This window comes from Uranotaenia lowii, chromosome 3 (assembly GCF_029784155.1).
Source record: "Uranotaenia lowii strain MFRU-FL chromosome 3, ASM2978415v1, whole genome shotgun sequence".
NCBI lineage: Eukaryota > Metazoa > Arthropoda > Insecta > Diptera > Culicidae > Uranotaenia > Uranotaenia lowii.
The window spans coordinates 195,550,074-195,563,721 of NC_073693.1; the positions used below are offsets into that span (position 1 = coordinate 195,550,074).

General features: G+C 37.2%; 1 protein-coding gene across 1 annotated transcript; it reads right to left on the reverse strand.

Annotated features, from left to right (window-relative positions):
* Positions 1 to 8,061: 8,061 nt before the first annotated feature.
* LOC129752981 (uncharacterized) lies at positions 8,062 to 9,960 on the reverse strand. Its single transcript, XM_055748772.1, has one exon. The coding sequence runs from the start codon at positions 9,958 to 9,960 to the stop codon at positions 8,062 to 8,064; it is 1,899 nt and encodes a 632-aa protein (XP_055604747.1).
* Between the last annotated feature and the right edge of the window lie 3,688 nt (positions 9,961 to 13,648).

Here is a 13,648-nt window from a genome sequence, read left to right on the forward strand (position 1 = left end):
ACGGGCAATGAAATAGCAGATCAACTTGCTAAAGAAGGATGTCTCAGTGGGAATAAATTTTATTCAACAATCCCGTTAAACGATGGCTTCAATTTAGCAAAAGTCGAAACATACGAAGATTGGAAAACAATATACAAAACAGAATCAGAATTTAAAGGCAAGAAATATTACCAATTACATCCACAACCCTACACACATCTCTGGTGTAAAAACTGGAATTTAGAAACACATGAAATTATTACTATAGGACGACTTAGAACAAATCACACATTAACAAAAGACAGACTATTTCGGTGGAAGATGATAGGGGATGATAATTGTGACCAATGTGGAATCAAAGAAGATATCAACCACTTATTGTTCTTCTGCAGTAAATTTCCGAATAGAACACAATTTAAATCACTAAATGAAAACAACAACATAGATGAAATCCTTGAGAACGCTAATATTAACAGCTTCAAAGAAATAGCCAAATTTGTAAAAATAAACAACATTAACTTTTAGAAAACTAAACAGAAAAGTATACTCTTGATTAACCTTAACCAGAATATTCACAAAGTAAATAAATAAACCACCCTCAACCTCATCAATTCCAAACACTTTTAAACTTTTGTACGCGTAAAGAGGCATCATGTCGCCCAAAACTACCCTATAAAATTGACAAGACTTGGCAGTTTAGCTGGATGTCAGCTCGCCATGAGAAGAAGAAGAAGAAGAAGAAGAATGGCATTCGTTCGAAAGTTTCCCCAATACGTATTCTTGTTTTCGTTCGAACGTATAAAAACAGTTCGATTTTTCGAACATAGTTCGTTCGAACGAATTAATGCATTCTCGTTTTCGATCGAACGTATTTCTGCTACCGCCTGACAAACGCAAGTCTAATGCTGCGAATCGAGTGCGTTTGATTTAAAAAATTCTCACCTGCACATTTTATGAAAAAATTAAAGAAAATAAATGAAAAAATGGTCATAGGAAAATTTTTCATTCAGCCAATGGACGGAGACTTTTGCCATTAAACCGGTTGTGAATTGCCAAGCTTATTTGAATTATTCAACTTTTGCGGGGTGAAAAAAAATTAATTAAAAAAATCGTTTCCTTTAAAATTAATAATCAATGAATTGGAATATGGAAATCATTTTTATTTTATCCATTTGATTGCGGATTTTGAACCGAGTTGAACGTATGTAAACGAGAATAAGGCCGTACATCTTAGGAGGTACATCAGCAAAAGTGAAGCATCATTAACACCGGCGGGTGTTGGTCCCGGCTCGTTTGTCATCTTGTTAACACCCGTTTTAGCTGCTGCTGGTGGTGTTGACGGCAGGCAAGATCCGTTCGAGCAAAATGTTTCCCAGTTTCCGGTTAGTTTCCCTGGTTCTCTTCCGTACTCCAATCCGACGAGCAAAATTTCACAATACCATCAAACAAACAAGAACGGCTGTTTACATTGAATTTGCTTGCGAGAAATGTCATTTTTTATACGCAGTGCTGCCTAAAAATTTCGAATTTCATCTGGTAACACCAAACTCGAACGTATCGGATTCGATCGAAAACAAGAATAGCCTTTTCGAATTCGTTCGAAAGTATCCGTTCGAACGAAAGCCAGATACGCCGTAAACAAGAATAGGGGTGAATATCTTGTGAAGAATAATTGAGCATTTAGAGAGGTTTGAATCGCATTTCAATGAAGAAAATATGGCGTCTATAGATCGATTGAGCTGCTCAAATTTAGGTTTCAGTGCTGTGGTGATAGTGTTTGTGATGAACTTCAAACCTTCGGCATCATAGAGGTGTGTGAGTGAATTGGAAGAAGTGGTTCGATTGCATTGCGGATTGAGCCGGCGGCGGCTGTTGGCTAGATGTTAGGGATGATTCATTGATTCAGGAATAAAAAGTGATGAATATTGCACGGGTTGTGAAGAAAGAGGGCTCTTATGTTTTAAGTGTGTTAGGATATGTGTTTTGGCAAAATAGTGTAGGAGTAGGCAAAACTAGCATTTTTTGCGCATGAAGGTGTGCGTGAAGGTTTTTATAAAAAAATAGCGCATGTTTGATTTCAAGGTTGGGAGGGAAGAGTCACACGCTAGAAATTCTTAAACCATTTACGATTCAAAAATAACCATTCTTGACCTCTTTCCGGGAAATGTCATTTTATGAGTTCTCCGTGAGAAGTCATAAAATGACTTCTACACACAAAAAGAAGCATAGTAAAATTACTAAATCCGTGGTTTAAATGAACAACACGCAACCATATTTTTGAGTCAATAATGTTTTGTTCTTAAAATTACTCTGTGCATAGTAATTTTACTATGTGTTGGTTTTTGCTGCGCATAGTAATTTCGACTACATTTTGTGGTAAAACTGCTAATGACAGAATAAAATCGTTTACTTCGAGCATGGTAAAAGTGCAATTTTCCATTATTAAAGTAATACGCATTATCAAAATAAGTATTGTATCATGATATATATTACAAAACTAGCATGGTATAATAATCTTCCAGCACAATCAGAAAAACCAAATTCATTTTATTAAAATGCATTTTTTATTTATCCACACCATGGTCGAGGAACTCGGGCTGCAGCGGAGAAGAAGCTGTTCAGCTTCACTGATTCAGGTTCGCACTTAGCATCTGAAATGAAAATGAAAAAAAGGAAAAACAATAATATTAAAAAATTATAGAAGAACTGATCACTGATCTATTCAATTAACAGTATTTAGATTCATTTTAAAAAAACACTCAATTCCACTCACCTGAAAAGCTGCATTTCCCGGGACGGCAGATTTGCCGATACTGCGTTCCGTTCAGAAACTTTTGCCCCTATCTCATGTCCTCCGGCCAATTGTGCCCGACATCTTAACTGGCTACACACCATAGAGGGGGCCCCATGTTGGGGAACTGAGAACCGCATTCACCGACACTAAAACAAATTGAAAAGAAAAACAGTAAATCAGAGGATAAATCCTTCTTGAAAAAATAACACAATCTAACTAACCTGAAAGATGAATTTTCGACGATATCTGATCAGTTGTCCGGCTCCGGCAGCAACTGTTTCTTGTGGATTTCCATCTGCACAGCTGATCGGCCACATCAGTGTTTTCGAACTTGCATCACAAATCGATTAAAACACAATTAATTCGCGCCGGACGATTTCAAAACGGCAACTTAATCGGAGTAGTCGTGGGGATTTTTTTTTCTTCGTACCGAAATTTCAACTGACTGACTGCATGATATTTAACAAAATCAAACGCATAGTAAAATTACTAGATCTGAGTGGTAGGTAAATTACTTTTTTTTATAAAGTGAATATATGCAACAATGTCGAGTTTAAGAGAAACAATGAAGAAATTACCATGAGTATAGTAGTTCCGACAATTATTATCATGCACATACTGCCCCTACTCGCATAACAGTCCCATATTGTTAGCGTTTCCTATCCATATGGGACTGTTATGCGAGTAGGGGCAGCATAGTAATGACAAGAACACGAATCGTGCAATATCTATATATCATGCGCATGGTAATTTAGACATGAGGAAATTACTATAAGCTGTCAAAGTTCGCATAGTAAAAATACTATGTCGTAGTACTTTAGCCCAGATTTCTGGTAGAAAATACTAAATCGTGGTCGAAAATACTATATCGTGGACATAGTAAAATTATCATGATCCTGTATTTGAAAAGCCCATGCAATTTTTTTCCGTGTAGGGGAGAAGTTCGAAAATGGTTATTTTTCAACCGAATGGGATTCTAGCGGAGAAGTTGAAAAAAGGTTTTTTTTTTCAACCGTATTTTACAGAGCAGTTTTTAGCGACCTGCATGTTTAAAAATTATCTACATAATTAGGAAAAATACGGTTTTTCAGTCCATTTTAATACAAAGATATTTTTACCGAAGTAAATAAAAATAAAATGAATTTTCAAGCGGGAACCGAAAACTTCAGGCTATGAACGAACAGCAACAATAGCCTTAACACCCGCGGTAGCAGAAGTTCCCCCATGACGGAAGCGGTGATTTCGTGTACCTTGGTGATTGAGCCGTAGCTGAGTGATGACTGAGCCGTAGCTCTAGCGAAAAGGCTGTTCTAACCTGCTGTTTTTTGAGGAGGTTCATCTACGACCGGCAGGTGATGTGTTTCCAAAAGTGATGGCCCGTTTAGGCTCCTTCTGGATTGTAAAAAAAGAAGAGAAAAACTTTTCTACCACCTGTATGCTGCTGCCGGAGGAGGGGTCGCAAATTCTGTGCTGTTGGATTGCCCTAACGGAAGCGGCTTAGTAGGAGCGTTTTGATTGTGTCATTTAATCTTCCAGTAGACAATTAGTTTGTTGAGGTTTGAATCATCTGGCGCTACTGAGGTGTTCTGAAAAACAAAAAAAAATTATTCAGTAACCAACCTTGGTAATCCTGCGGAAGGGCTATCACCTTTGCACCTTTGCACACCTTAGTTATCACCGGAAGTATCTTCCAGTCCTCGATTTCGTCTGCTGCTGCTGTTGCCAGGTAACGTTAGTGAGTCCTCGCAATCTGATTGTTCCGATGCAATTAGTCCACCTGAAGCGATGTCCATTGGACCTGAAGCGATGTCCATTCGGTGCCCTGAATTTTTTTTTATTTGTTAATTATTAAGATTATTATTATGACGAAAATTTACAGCAAATCACTTACTTTTCATGATCTCCTAAGGATTCAATATGATTAACTCGAAAACTTGATTGAGTTACGAGGGAAAAAAGATTTTTTTAAACGCGTTCGGCTGCAAAGTTGGTCGCTTTCAAAATGGCGATGAAAAGACGTCAAATTATTCAACCATTTTCTGGTTTATACTCGAGAAGTTCCAAAATGGTTGAAATTTATTATGGGAAAATTCATAAAAAAAAATAACCATATTGTTAGTTTTGAGGCAAATGTCATAAAATGGTTATTTTTGAACCAAATATGGTTAGATAAAAACGAGCGTACAGCGAGAAAGCACAGTTAATTAATATTTGTTGGCGGAGCGGGTGACACGGATTTGGTTTTTGAAAAGGGAGGAATCGGTCAAAGATGGGGCCGATAGTCAATGGTTGGGCGTTGGTGTTAAGAAGAAGCCAAGTTCGGAATCGAAAATTCATACCATACTAGGAGAGATAGGGTCAAATGGCATGTTCGAGGTGGATGAAGAGGTTTGAAGCGTCGCGTGTGGTCAGGCGTACTCGAAATCGGGCACAATACCAAAATCAAAGCTAAGTAAACGCTGTTTTTCTTTAACTTCGGTGAAATTAGTGATTGTGTTGAAGTTGTGCTGCCTTGTAACACGATACGATAAAGGCAGTGTTATTTCAACCGCATAATTCTTGTTTTAATACTTCCAAAGGCAAGATTGATAAAATTAACGTTATTAACTTTATTAATTGATAACACAGATAACAATCTTCTTTCCCGCAACAAATGTTTTAATTGTTATTTATCTACTAGTTCTCTTTGTATAATTTTACCAATGAAATACTGTCTTATTATTTTACAGATAATATAAATTGATGAAATAAAATTTATTTAATGAATATTTATTACAGATGAGAAATTTTAATCTACAAATCAAGTGTGCCGATCAACACAGTTGCATAATTGCAATGTTTGATAAATAAGATTTTATTTCATACAAGTTAACAACAAAACACTTGAGACTGTAGTCTTTACGTTTCTTCCAATTGGGTTTCTTTCTCTTATGGTTATGGGTCTTAGATATGATACATTCTCTTTTCTCACTCAGATGCACCATTATTTATTTATTTTCTTTATTAATCGAATTATATTTTACTGATCGCATATTAATTATGTATTTTCTTTCTTTTTTAATATATACATATTATTATATTTCAATATTGATATTGAGAAAACCATATCCGTTTTCACAAAATTCTCGATTATCGATACTTTAAAATATAAATCATCCCTCAACCTATTGACATATTAAAAAATATTATCAACTATTTGTTACTTTGATTTATCGGCCTAGCGGTGAAAAGTGATGTCCTTTTTAGTAGGGACATCTAAAGATTATGAAATTTTTATATAGATGGATAGAAGGTTAGAAGAAATGAAAGATGGTGAAAATGAGCGGGTAGAATTTGTCTAGAAGCATTACCATCACATACCAAATTTTTGTTCCTCACGAGCCTACTACCATGAAGTGGTAGATACAGATAGAGTTGCATCTACCACCACACATTAGTAGGCTTAGCGTGGTCCGCCCCACAAGCGAGAACTTGTAGTGCGGACGAACAAAAAGATGATATGTGATCGCTCAGATAAGCTCCCTTTAACTCAGAAACGCATCTATCGATGTTTAAGTCTCTTCATAAAATTAAATAACTTTGGCCAAAAAGAAATAAAAACACGACATCATAGCATCGGTGGTTGGTCACTATCAGACTATCGACCGTACCGTTTCGCATGCAAACCCCGCATGTAACGAATGCGAAGATAACAAACTGAGAAGACTTAAACATCGATAGATGCGTTTCTGAGTTAAAGGGAGCTTATCTGAGCGATCACATATCATCTTTTTGTTCGTCCGCACTACAAGTTCTCGCTTGTGGGGCGGACCACGCTAAGCCTACTAATGTGTGGTGGTAGATGCAACTCTATCTGTATCTACCACTTCATGGTAGTAGGCTCGTGAGGAACAAAAATTTGGTATGTGATGGTAATGCTTCTAGACAAATTCTACCCGCTCATTTTCACCATCTTTCATTTCTTCTAACCTTCTATCCATCTATATAAAAATTTCATAATCTTTAGATGTCCCTACTAAAAAGGACATCACTTTTCACCGCTAGGCCGATAAATCAAAGTAACAAACAAAAATTACGGTGGTTAATCTCTTCATAAAATTATCAACTATTTTTACCACCAACAGGGTATTTGTAAGCAGCGTTTGGAGAAACTAAACAATCACGATGCAATGTGTCAAATGCTAATTAATTATGTTGTTTCAGGTTTTAAGGGACAACAATTAATAGATGATTGATAGGTAACATTCATTACAAATGTTATATTTAACATTGTAAAATAAGCAATTTTAACGAGAATTTTTTAGTCGAAATGGAGGTCCACACTAAAAAACAGTGTTGAATTTAAATCACATTTCTAGCACAACCTTTCATGAGGGCGAAACTTGCAGCTAGCTCGAAACGAGAAAATAGTTTTGCCCTCATGAAATGTTACGCTAGATTTATCCTTTTCAAAATTGTTGTAAAAAATTGCGTACTACACAACGTCGAATACAGTAAATCACTTTAATTTTTTTTCCTTTCAGCTGATCGTATTGGTGAACAATAATTTAATAACATATATTTATTTTTCAGGCAATTTTTGATGTTTTATTTTTTATACTAATTCCTCAATTGTACCCTGTCATTGGAAAAGAAAATTCATGCATCAATGAATATTCAATTAAATTTTTTTGTTTATTTTATTAAAAAAAAATAAATCGCGCGTTAGCCGAGCGCTTTTTTAATCGAACATGCTCATTCATTTTTCAAAAAAAAAACTGTCCAATAACACTCTTTTTTTTCAGTATATTTGATGTGTCATGTTTCTCCCAAATATTCAAAATATTACCATGGAGGCAGTGGAAGATTAGCTTTAATTTTTTCATAATTTAAATCAATGAATTTACTATCAAATCTTAAAACTGACAAATTTTAGTTTCAGCGCCATTTAGAGATTGCAGTTTATTCCTACGTCACTCAAGTTTCATATAATGTTGTTTTTATGTTTCTGTAATATTACGAGCTTTACTGCTTCCAGAGAAAATATTCATATTCATCATTATGTAATTGCATAAATTTTCGTTTCTATATAAATAGCAATTTTTCAGAATAAGTACAAAGATACAATCAAGCAATGCAAAAACATATTCATATTTATTTATAAATGTTCATATTTATATTTTCATAGATATTATATTTTTTCATACCTTCTATATCATATTGCATTTTTTTCAATTGTTTTATTCGTTTGTATAAAATTATATTTTAAATTACTTTGTTTCATTATATCATTTTTTAATTATATTTTATTACAATATACTGTCCATGTAATATTCAGCGCCAATTATTACGTCTATGCGCCTCGACTCATGGAAATACGGATCTGCCAGGAGCGATGCATCAGGAAGCGACAAAGTGGATGGATCAAACGAAGTTGTTGGCAAATGAAGAGTGAGCTTTGGCAAAACGAAAAATTGCACAGTTTCCTGGAAACGGGACATCTTCGGCGAACGGGGAGTTATTTCAGCGCTCACAGCCTTTGTTGAAACACTTTGCGATGATCCAATACCTTGGACCGACAGGAACGTGGGAGATTCAACGAAGCGCAGCTTGCGAGAGAAGTCACGTGTCATGAGGCAGTGTTGCGAACAAGAATCAAGAAGAGCTCGAGCAACCAGCGTGTTGCCATGACGATCTTTCACTCTTATTAGAGCCGTTGACAGAATAATGTTATTCGAAGGAGAAGCAGGAAGTGCGACATAATTTTGACTGGTGTTACTATGTGTTGAGGTTTGTTGTGTGTTTGTGTGTTGTGAGGTTGTTGGTGCATTTTGTGTTGAGGTGTGCAAGTTCTCGGTGTTTGTTGGTTGGAGTTGTGGATTCGGCTGTTGGAACGATGCTTGTTGAACGATGGGTTGTGAGGTTGACTGTTGATAAGGCTTCGGATTCAACGGGTGTGGAACGGAGGATCGCGACGCGTGGATTAACGAATGATGCTTCTGGTGACAATGACGACAGGTACTTCGGCTGCAATTCGCTGCGAAATGACCACTCTGGAAACAGTTACGGCAGACTCTGGCTCGATTAACCGCATCCAAACGCTCAGACAATTTGAGACGCATGAACTTCTGGCAGTGGAAGGGTGAATGCCACGGATCGTTGCAGAATGGACACCGATTCGACGACTTGTATGCGGTATTACATACTGAACTCCTGGATTGCTTGTTGTCTGTTGAACTTGACCCTTTCGATGGCGCTACAGATTGGAGAACACTGCAATAGTTGCGTAAAAACTTCTTGAGGTCTTCGTACCTGGGAACTTCCTTGCTGTTATGGTGTGTTTCCCAATTTCGAAGAGTAACAGGATCAAGACGGGCGCTCAGCATGTAACCCAGGATTGTACTCCAGCCTTCGGTTTCTTCATCGACCTTCTGCAACATCTGAAGATTCTTCTCGAACTCGGTGATCAGATTATTCAGCCCGTCGTAGCCTTCTTTCTTCAGAGGTTCTAAAGCGAATAATGCGTCCAGGTAAGCCTTCACAATGAGCTTACGATTCTCGTAACGCTCCTCCAAAATATCCCAAGCGACATCATAGTTGGCATCGGTGAGTTCAATGGATGCGATATCCTTCAACGCATCACCTGTGACGGCAGACCTGAGATACGTGAACTTCTCCGTAGATCCTAGCTGAGGATTGCAGTGAATGAGACTCCGAAAGCTATCTCTGAACGTCACCCATTCCTTGATCTTCCCGTTGAAGGTTGGAAGTCGAATCTCTGGAAGCTTGACACGAGAGAATGGGGCGGACCGATCTTGGCTGAATCTCGACTCGTCGCTTGGCTGAGATGATTTCGATGATTGAAGTTTCATGAGCATTCCTTTCAGCTCGAAAAATCGATCCTCAAACTCCAGAAAAATCCTCTCGTTCTCATCCTGTCGTTGCTTTTCTGCTTCCTTTTTAGTGTCCTCTTCCAAATCCTTGTCCAGCTTTTCATCGGCCTCTTCCAAAGCAATCTCTATTTTTCCACGCACTTCGTAAAACTCACTGTACACTGGATCCAAAGCTTGAATCCTAGAAGTTAATTGACACTCATCATGTTCCGAATTATAGTGTTGCAAAAAACGATCGACACTGTCCAGCATAAGCACTATTTGTCGTTCACGTTTTTGCAGAGTTTTTAGCTGCGATTGTAAGTTTCTAGCCATGTTACACTTTTTCACTTTCACTTTATTTCACTAAGTTTTAATTTGAAACCAAACTGAAGTCCTTTCGGCCCAACTCGTCCAATGCAAAATTAAACACTATCACCAAACTGCACTGTAGCACTAACAGCTGTACCCGATCTACTCGACGTTCCACACAACCGCGAAACCCGATTGACGAAACCGTCGAACTTGTTGACTGCAGCAGGGGGGCACAACCAGCGGAACAACAACGGAGAAAAAACCAGCGCAAACCAAGACCAACTTATATTTAAAAAGGGCACACCTCATGCAACCAAGAAAAAACACCTCACATGCAATCTCAATCTTTATTTCTCAACAACACAATAGTACTTCCCAAATTATGTGATGAACTACGATGTCCGATGTCCTGGAGGTTGCCTTCAAGCTCCGTGATGTCCTTCCTAGGTGCCGTGGTTCACTCCAAGCTGGCTCGATGCACTTTTTTCTGCACACTTTCAGGCACTTATCACACTCGCCAAATTGTTCGATGAGCTGGGTAATCAATTTGCGATGGCGATTCTTTCGCGTCCCAAGCCAGCAGCACAAAAGGGACCACTTTTTATTGTCCGCGAAAAGTTATTTGCGATGGCGATTTTCGCGTCGCCAATCAGCAGCACAATTTACACAACACCGCGAAACTAATCCACAAAAATTCTCCGGGAAAACGGGATGTGGTATCCGGTTACGAAGGACCAAAATGTTTTTGCACTCCCGGAAGAACTTTTCGGATCCGAACAAGAAACTCGCGGATTATAAAAACTTCACTACTTGGCGAAAACAACTTTATTTCGGAAGTAAAAAACGGTCTATATTTCGCGGCGGTAACTTGTATTCTAGCTCGAATGCTACTGAGCTATGTAAAAACGTAAACAAAACATAATTAGATGACATTCGCACTGTTCCATTTCAACTGTTCCTTATGAACGTTATTGCGCATTTTGCTACAAATTAGAAGCGCGCATGCGCGTACAAATTAGAAGTGCGCGTTCAATATTATATAACTTCGTTTGACTACATTTTATTCATTTTATCGATGATATATTTTAACAACAAGGGCAGGGGCATCTGGGTATCCTCGTTTTACAAAAAGAGCGGTTTACCGTGTATGCTAGTACCGTATTGAATACTAGACGTTCCTCAATTTATGTCAAGGGAATTTGGCATGGTTGAGAAAAATAAAGTATTTGATTACTTTTTGTAAAATAAAGACGCACTCTTTTTTTCGGAAGCCTTGGCGGCGGGATTATAATTTGCATGCTATCGTGGTTAGTCAACAATATGATTATAGCTTCTCGAGAGTTTTCCCCTTTTCACCCTAGATACCGTTAGTGCCTCTGCTTACGATTCCATTCCTTTAGAAGTCTCATTGAGGGGTTAGGATTGTGTTGCATGGTAGCCAAGATGGACGTGCGGGTTATTTTTTTTGCCACAACCGCGGCGCTGCCGTAAACCCAAGGTGAATACAATACATACATACATACATATATGTTATTTATGTCATTTATGTCATTTATGTCATTTATATCATTTATGTCATTTATGTCATTTTTGTCATTTTTGTCATTTTTGTCATTTTTGTCATTTTTGTCATTTTTGTCATTTTTGTCATTTTTGTCATTTTTGTCATTTTTGTCATTCTTGTCATATTTGTCATTTTTGTCATTTTTGTCATTTTTGTCATTTTTTGGTCATTTTTGTCAGCTATGTTTTCTTTGTCTTTTCCGTCTTTTTTTTTCCTTTTTTTCATTTTTGCAAAATAGCGTCAAAAGTGTTATGAAATGTTAAAAAAATATATTTTTTGCAATTTTCGTTTTGAAAAATCACTTGATTGCAATATTTCATTCATTTTAAATAATTTAGCTCATTTTTATAAATTCCATTTTCAAAAATCTTTAAATCAGAATCGAAATTTCATAATGATTTAAAGATCAATTTGGCAACTCTAGCAACCAATTTTTCACCACAGCGTATCAGCTAATGACAACAAGCAAAAATGAGATTAATGATAAAAGTTTTCTCCTCTTTTGATTCTATTAGCTAGGTACCTTCCTTCCTAAACAGGTGGGTTTAAAAAAATGTACACCCACACCCACGACAACAGACAGATTAATCAAATAATTGAGCACGAAGCTAACAATTTGTGTGTTCGATCGACTGACGTGCAAAGTTGGGCGGATCAGAAGGTGTAACGAGGACCAACCTTGTCCTGGGACTTATGTATAAATAGGGAATCACAACCAAAGACGGCAATCTAAGGGGTGGAAAAAACTCCTTTTTTGCACCAGGAAACAGACGAAAAATCCGCTGTATTTCTTTACACGTGCCGCTTCTCTCTCCCATCTGCTAAATGTGATACGTCGTGTGTCGTCTACCTTAAAGAAAGAAAAATGACAAAAATTAGCCCAATCAACTCGGTGCTTGACATTGTGTGCTCATCATCAGTCAGACAGACGGAAACTCAGACAGATCGGCTACAGCGTCACGCAGTAGATCTGGGATCTGTGTATGTCCCAATTGATGGGTCGCAAATATAATTACCAACTCATTAATTAGAAAACAACAACTTTTCTCTGAACGACGGCTTTCGCGGAACGAGTTGTGATTCAAGATTGATTAAGACAGTTTGCAAACACAAATAATAACTTGACTGAGTTCATATTTGTTCGGGAATATGTATTATGCCTTGGGCATAATTATCCATCAATTTTCTATTGTTATTCCAAAGGAATCAAATTTTTTGATAAGATTTGGTTTTTAAATGCAAAAATCTATTTTGATCCTTCATGAAGCTTTTGTCATTATAAACAGTTCATATCGTTCAATGAGTAGAATGAGTGCATTTTTTAAGAGATTTTTAGCCATTTTACTAAACTTCAATCAACTCATACAAGAATTTTAATTTTGTTGGAACTGAATCCAATGAAAAAGTAGGGAGATAAGGGCATAATGGTCACCTTAAGGAAACCGCTTATTTAACCAAAAAGAACAGCTATAATATGTGAATTACATCATTGTTTCGTGTTCAGACACTCAAATAGTCTATTGCCTAATTGGATGAAACATGAAAAAGTAGATAAAAACGTTTAAAAATGCATTTTAAAAATTTTTGCTGAAAGCTGAAAACTAGTCACTGTAGGGGCATAATGAGAATCCCCCTGGGGCAGTATAAGCAACATTAATCGAGGCACGATGAGCGTTTTCTGCCGGGGAATCTAGCAGCGAATTCGACTCGATGAAGTCAACTGAATAATAGAGCTACAGCTTGACTTGTTCCATCTGTCAATTTGGCCTATTGGTAAGATGTCAGAGAGGTAATCAGTAGGCTCGAGTTCGATTCCTGGTCAAGGTGATTTTTGTTTTTCATTATTCATTCATGATTGACTTTTTTGATTGTTACATTATACGGCTAGTAGCATCATCCGTCAAACAAGGTACGTCCAAGTAGGTACGGGTGGTGGTGATTTGGGCAGAGAGCCAAGGGAATGATTTTACGTTTATAATTATCATATTTTTGTGAAATTTCTCAGCGTGAATTGTTGCACCTCACTAGAATGTAGATTAAATTTGCTTTCCAATAAATATACTTTTGATTGGTCCAAACAAAGTAAAAGCACTGAAAATCCGGGTACAACCTGACGGTGGACCAAAAAAACAGATGAAATTTCAA

What these genes read in the sequence shown, in the direction of transcription:
- LOC129752981 (XM_055748772.1), bottom strand. Translation starts at nt 9,960, where the DNA reads ATGGCTAGAAACTTACAATCGCAGCTAAAAACTCTGCAAAAACGTGAA.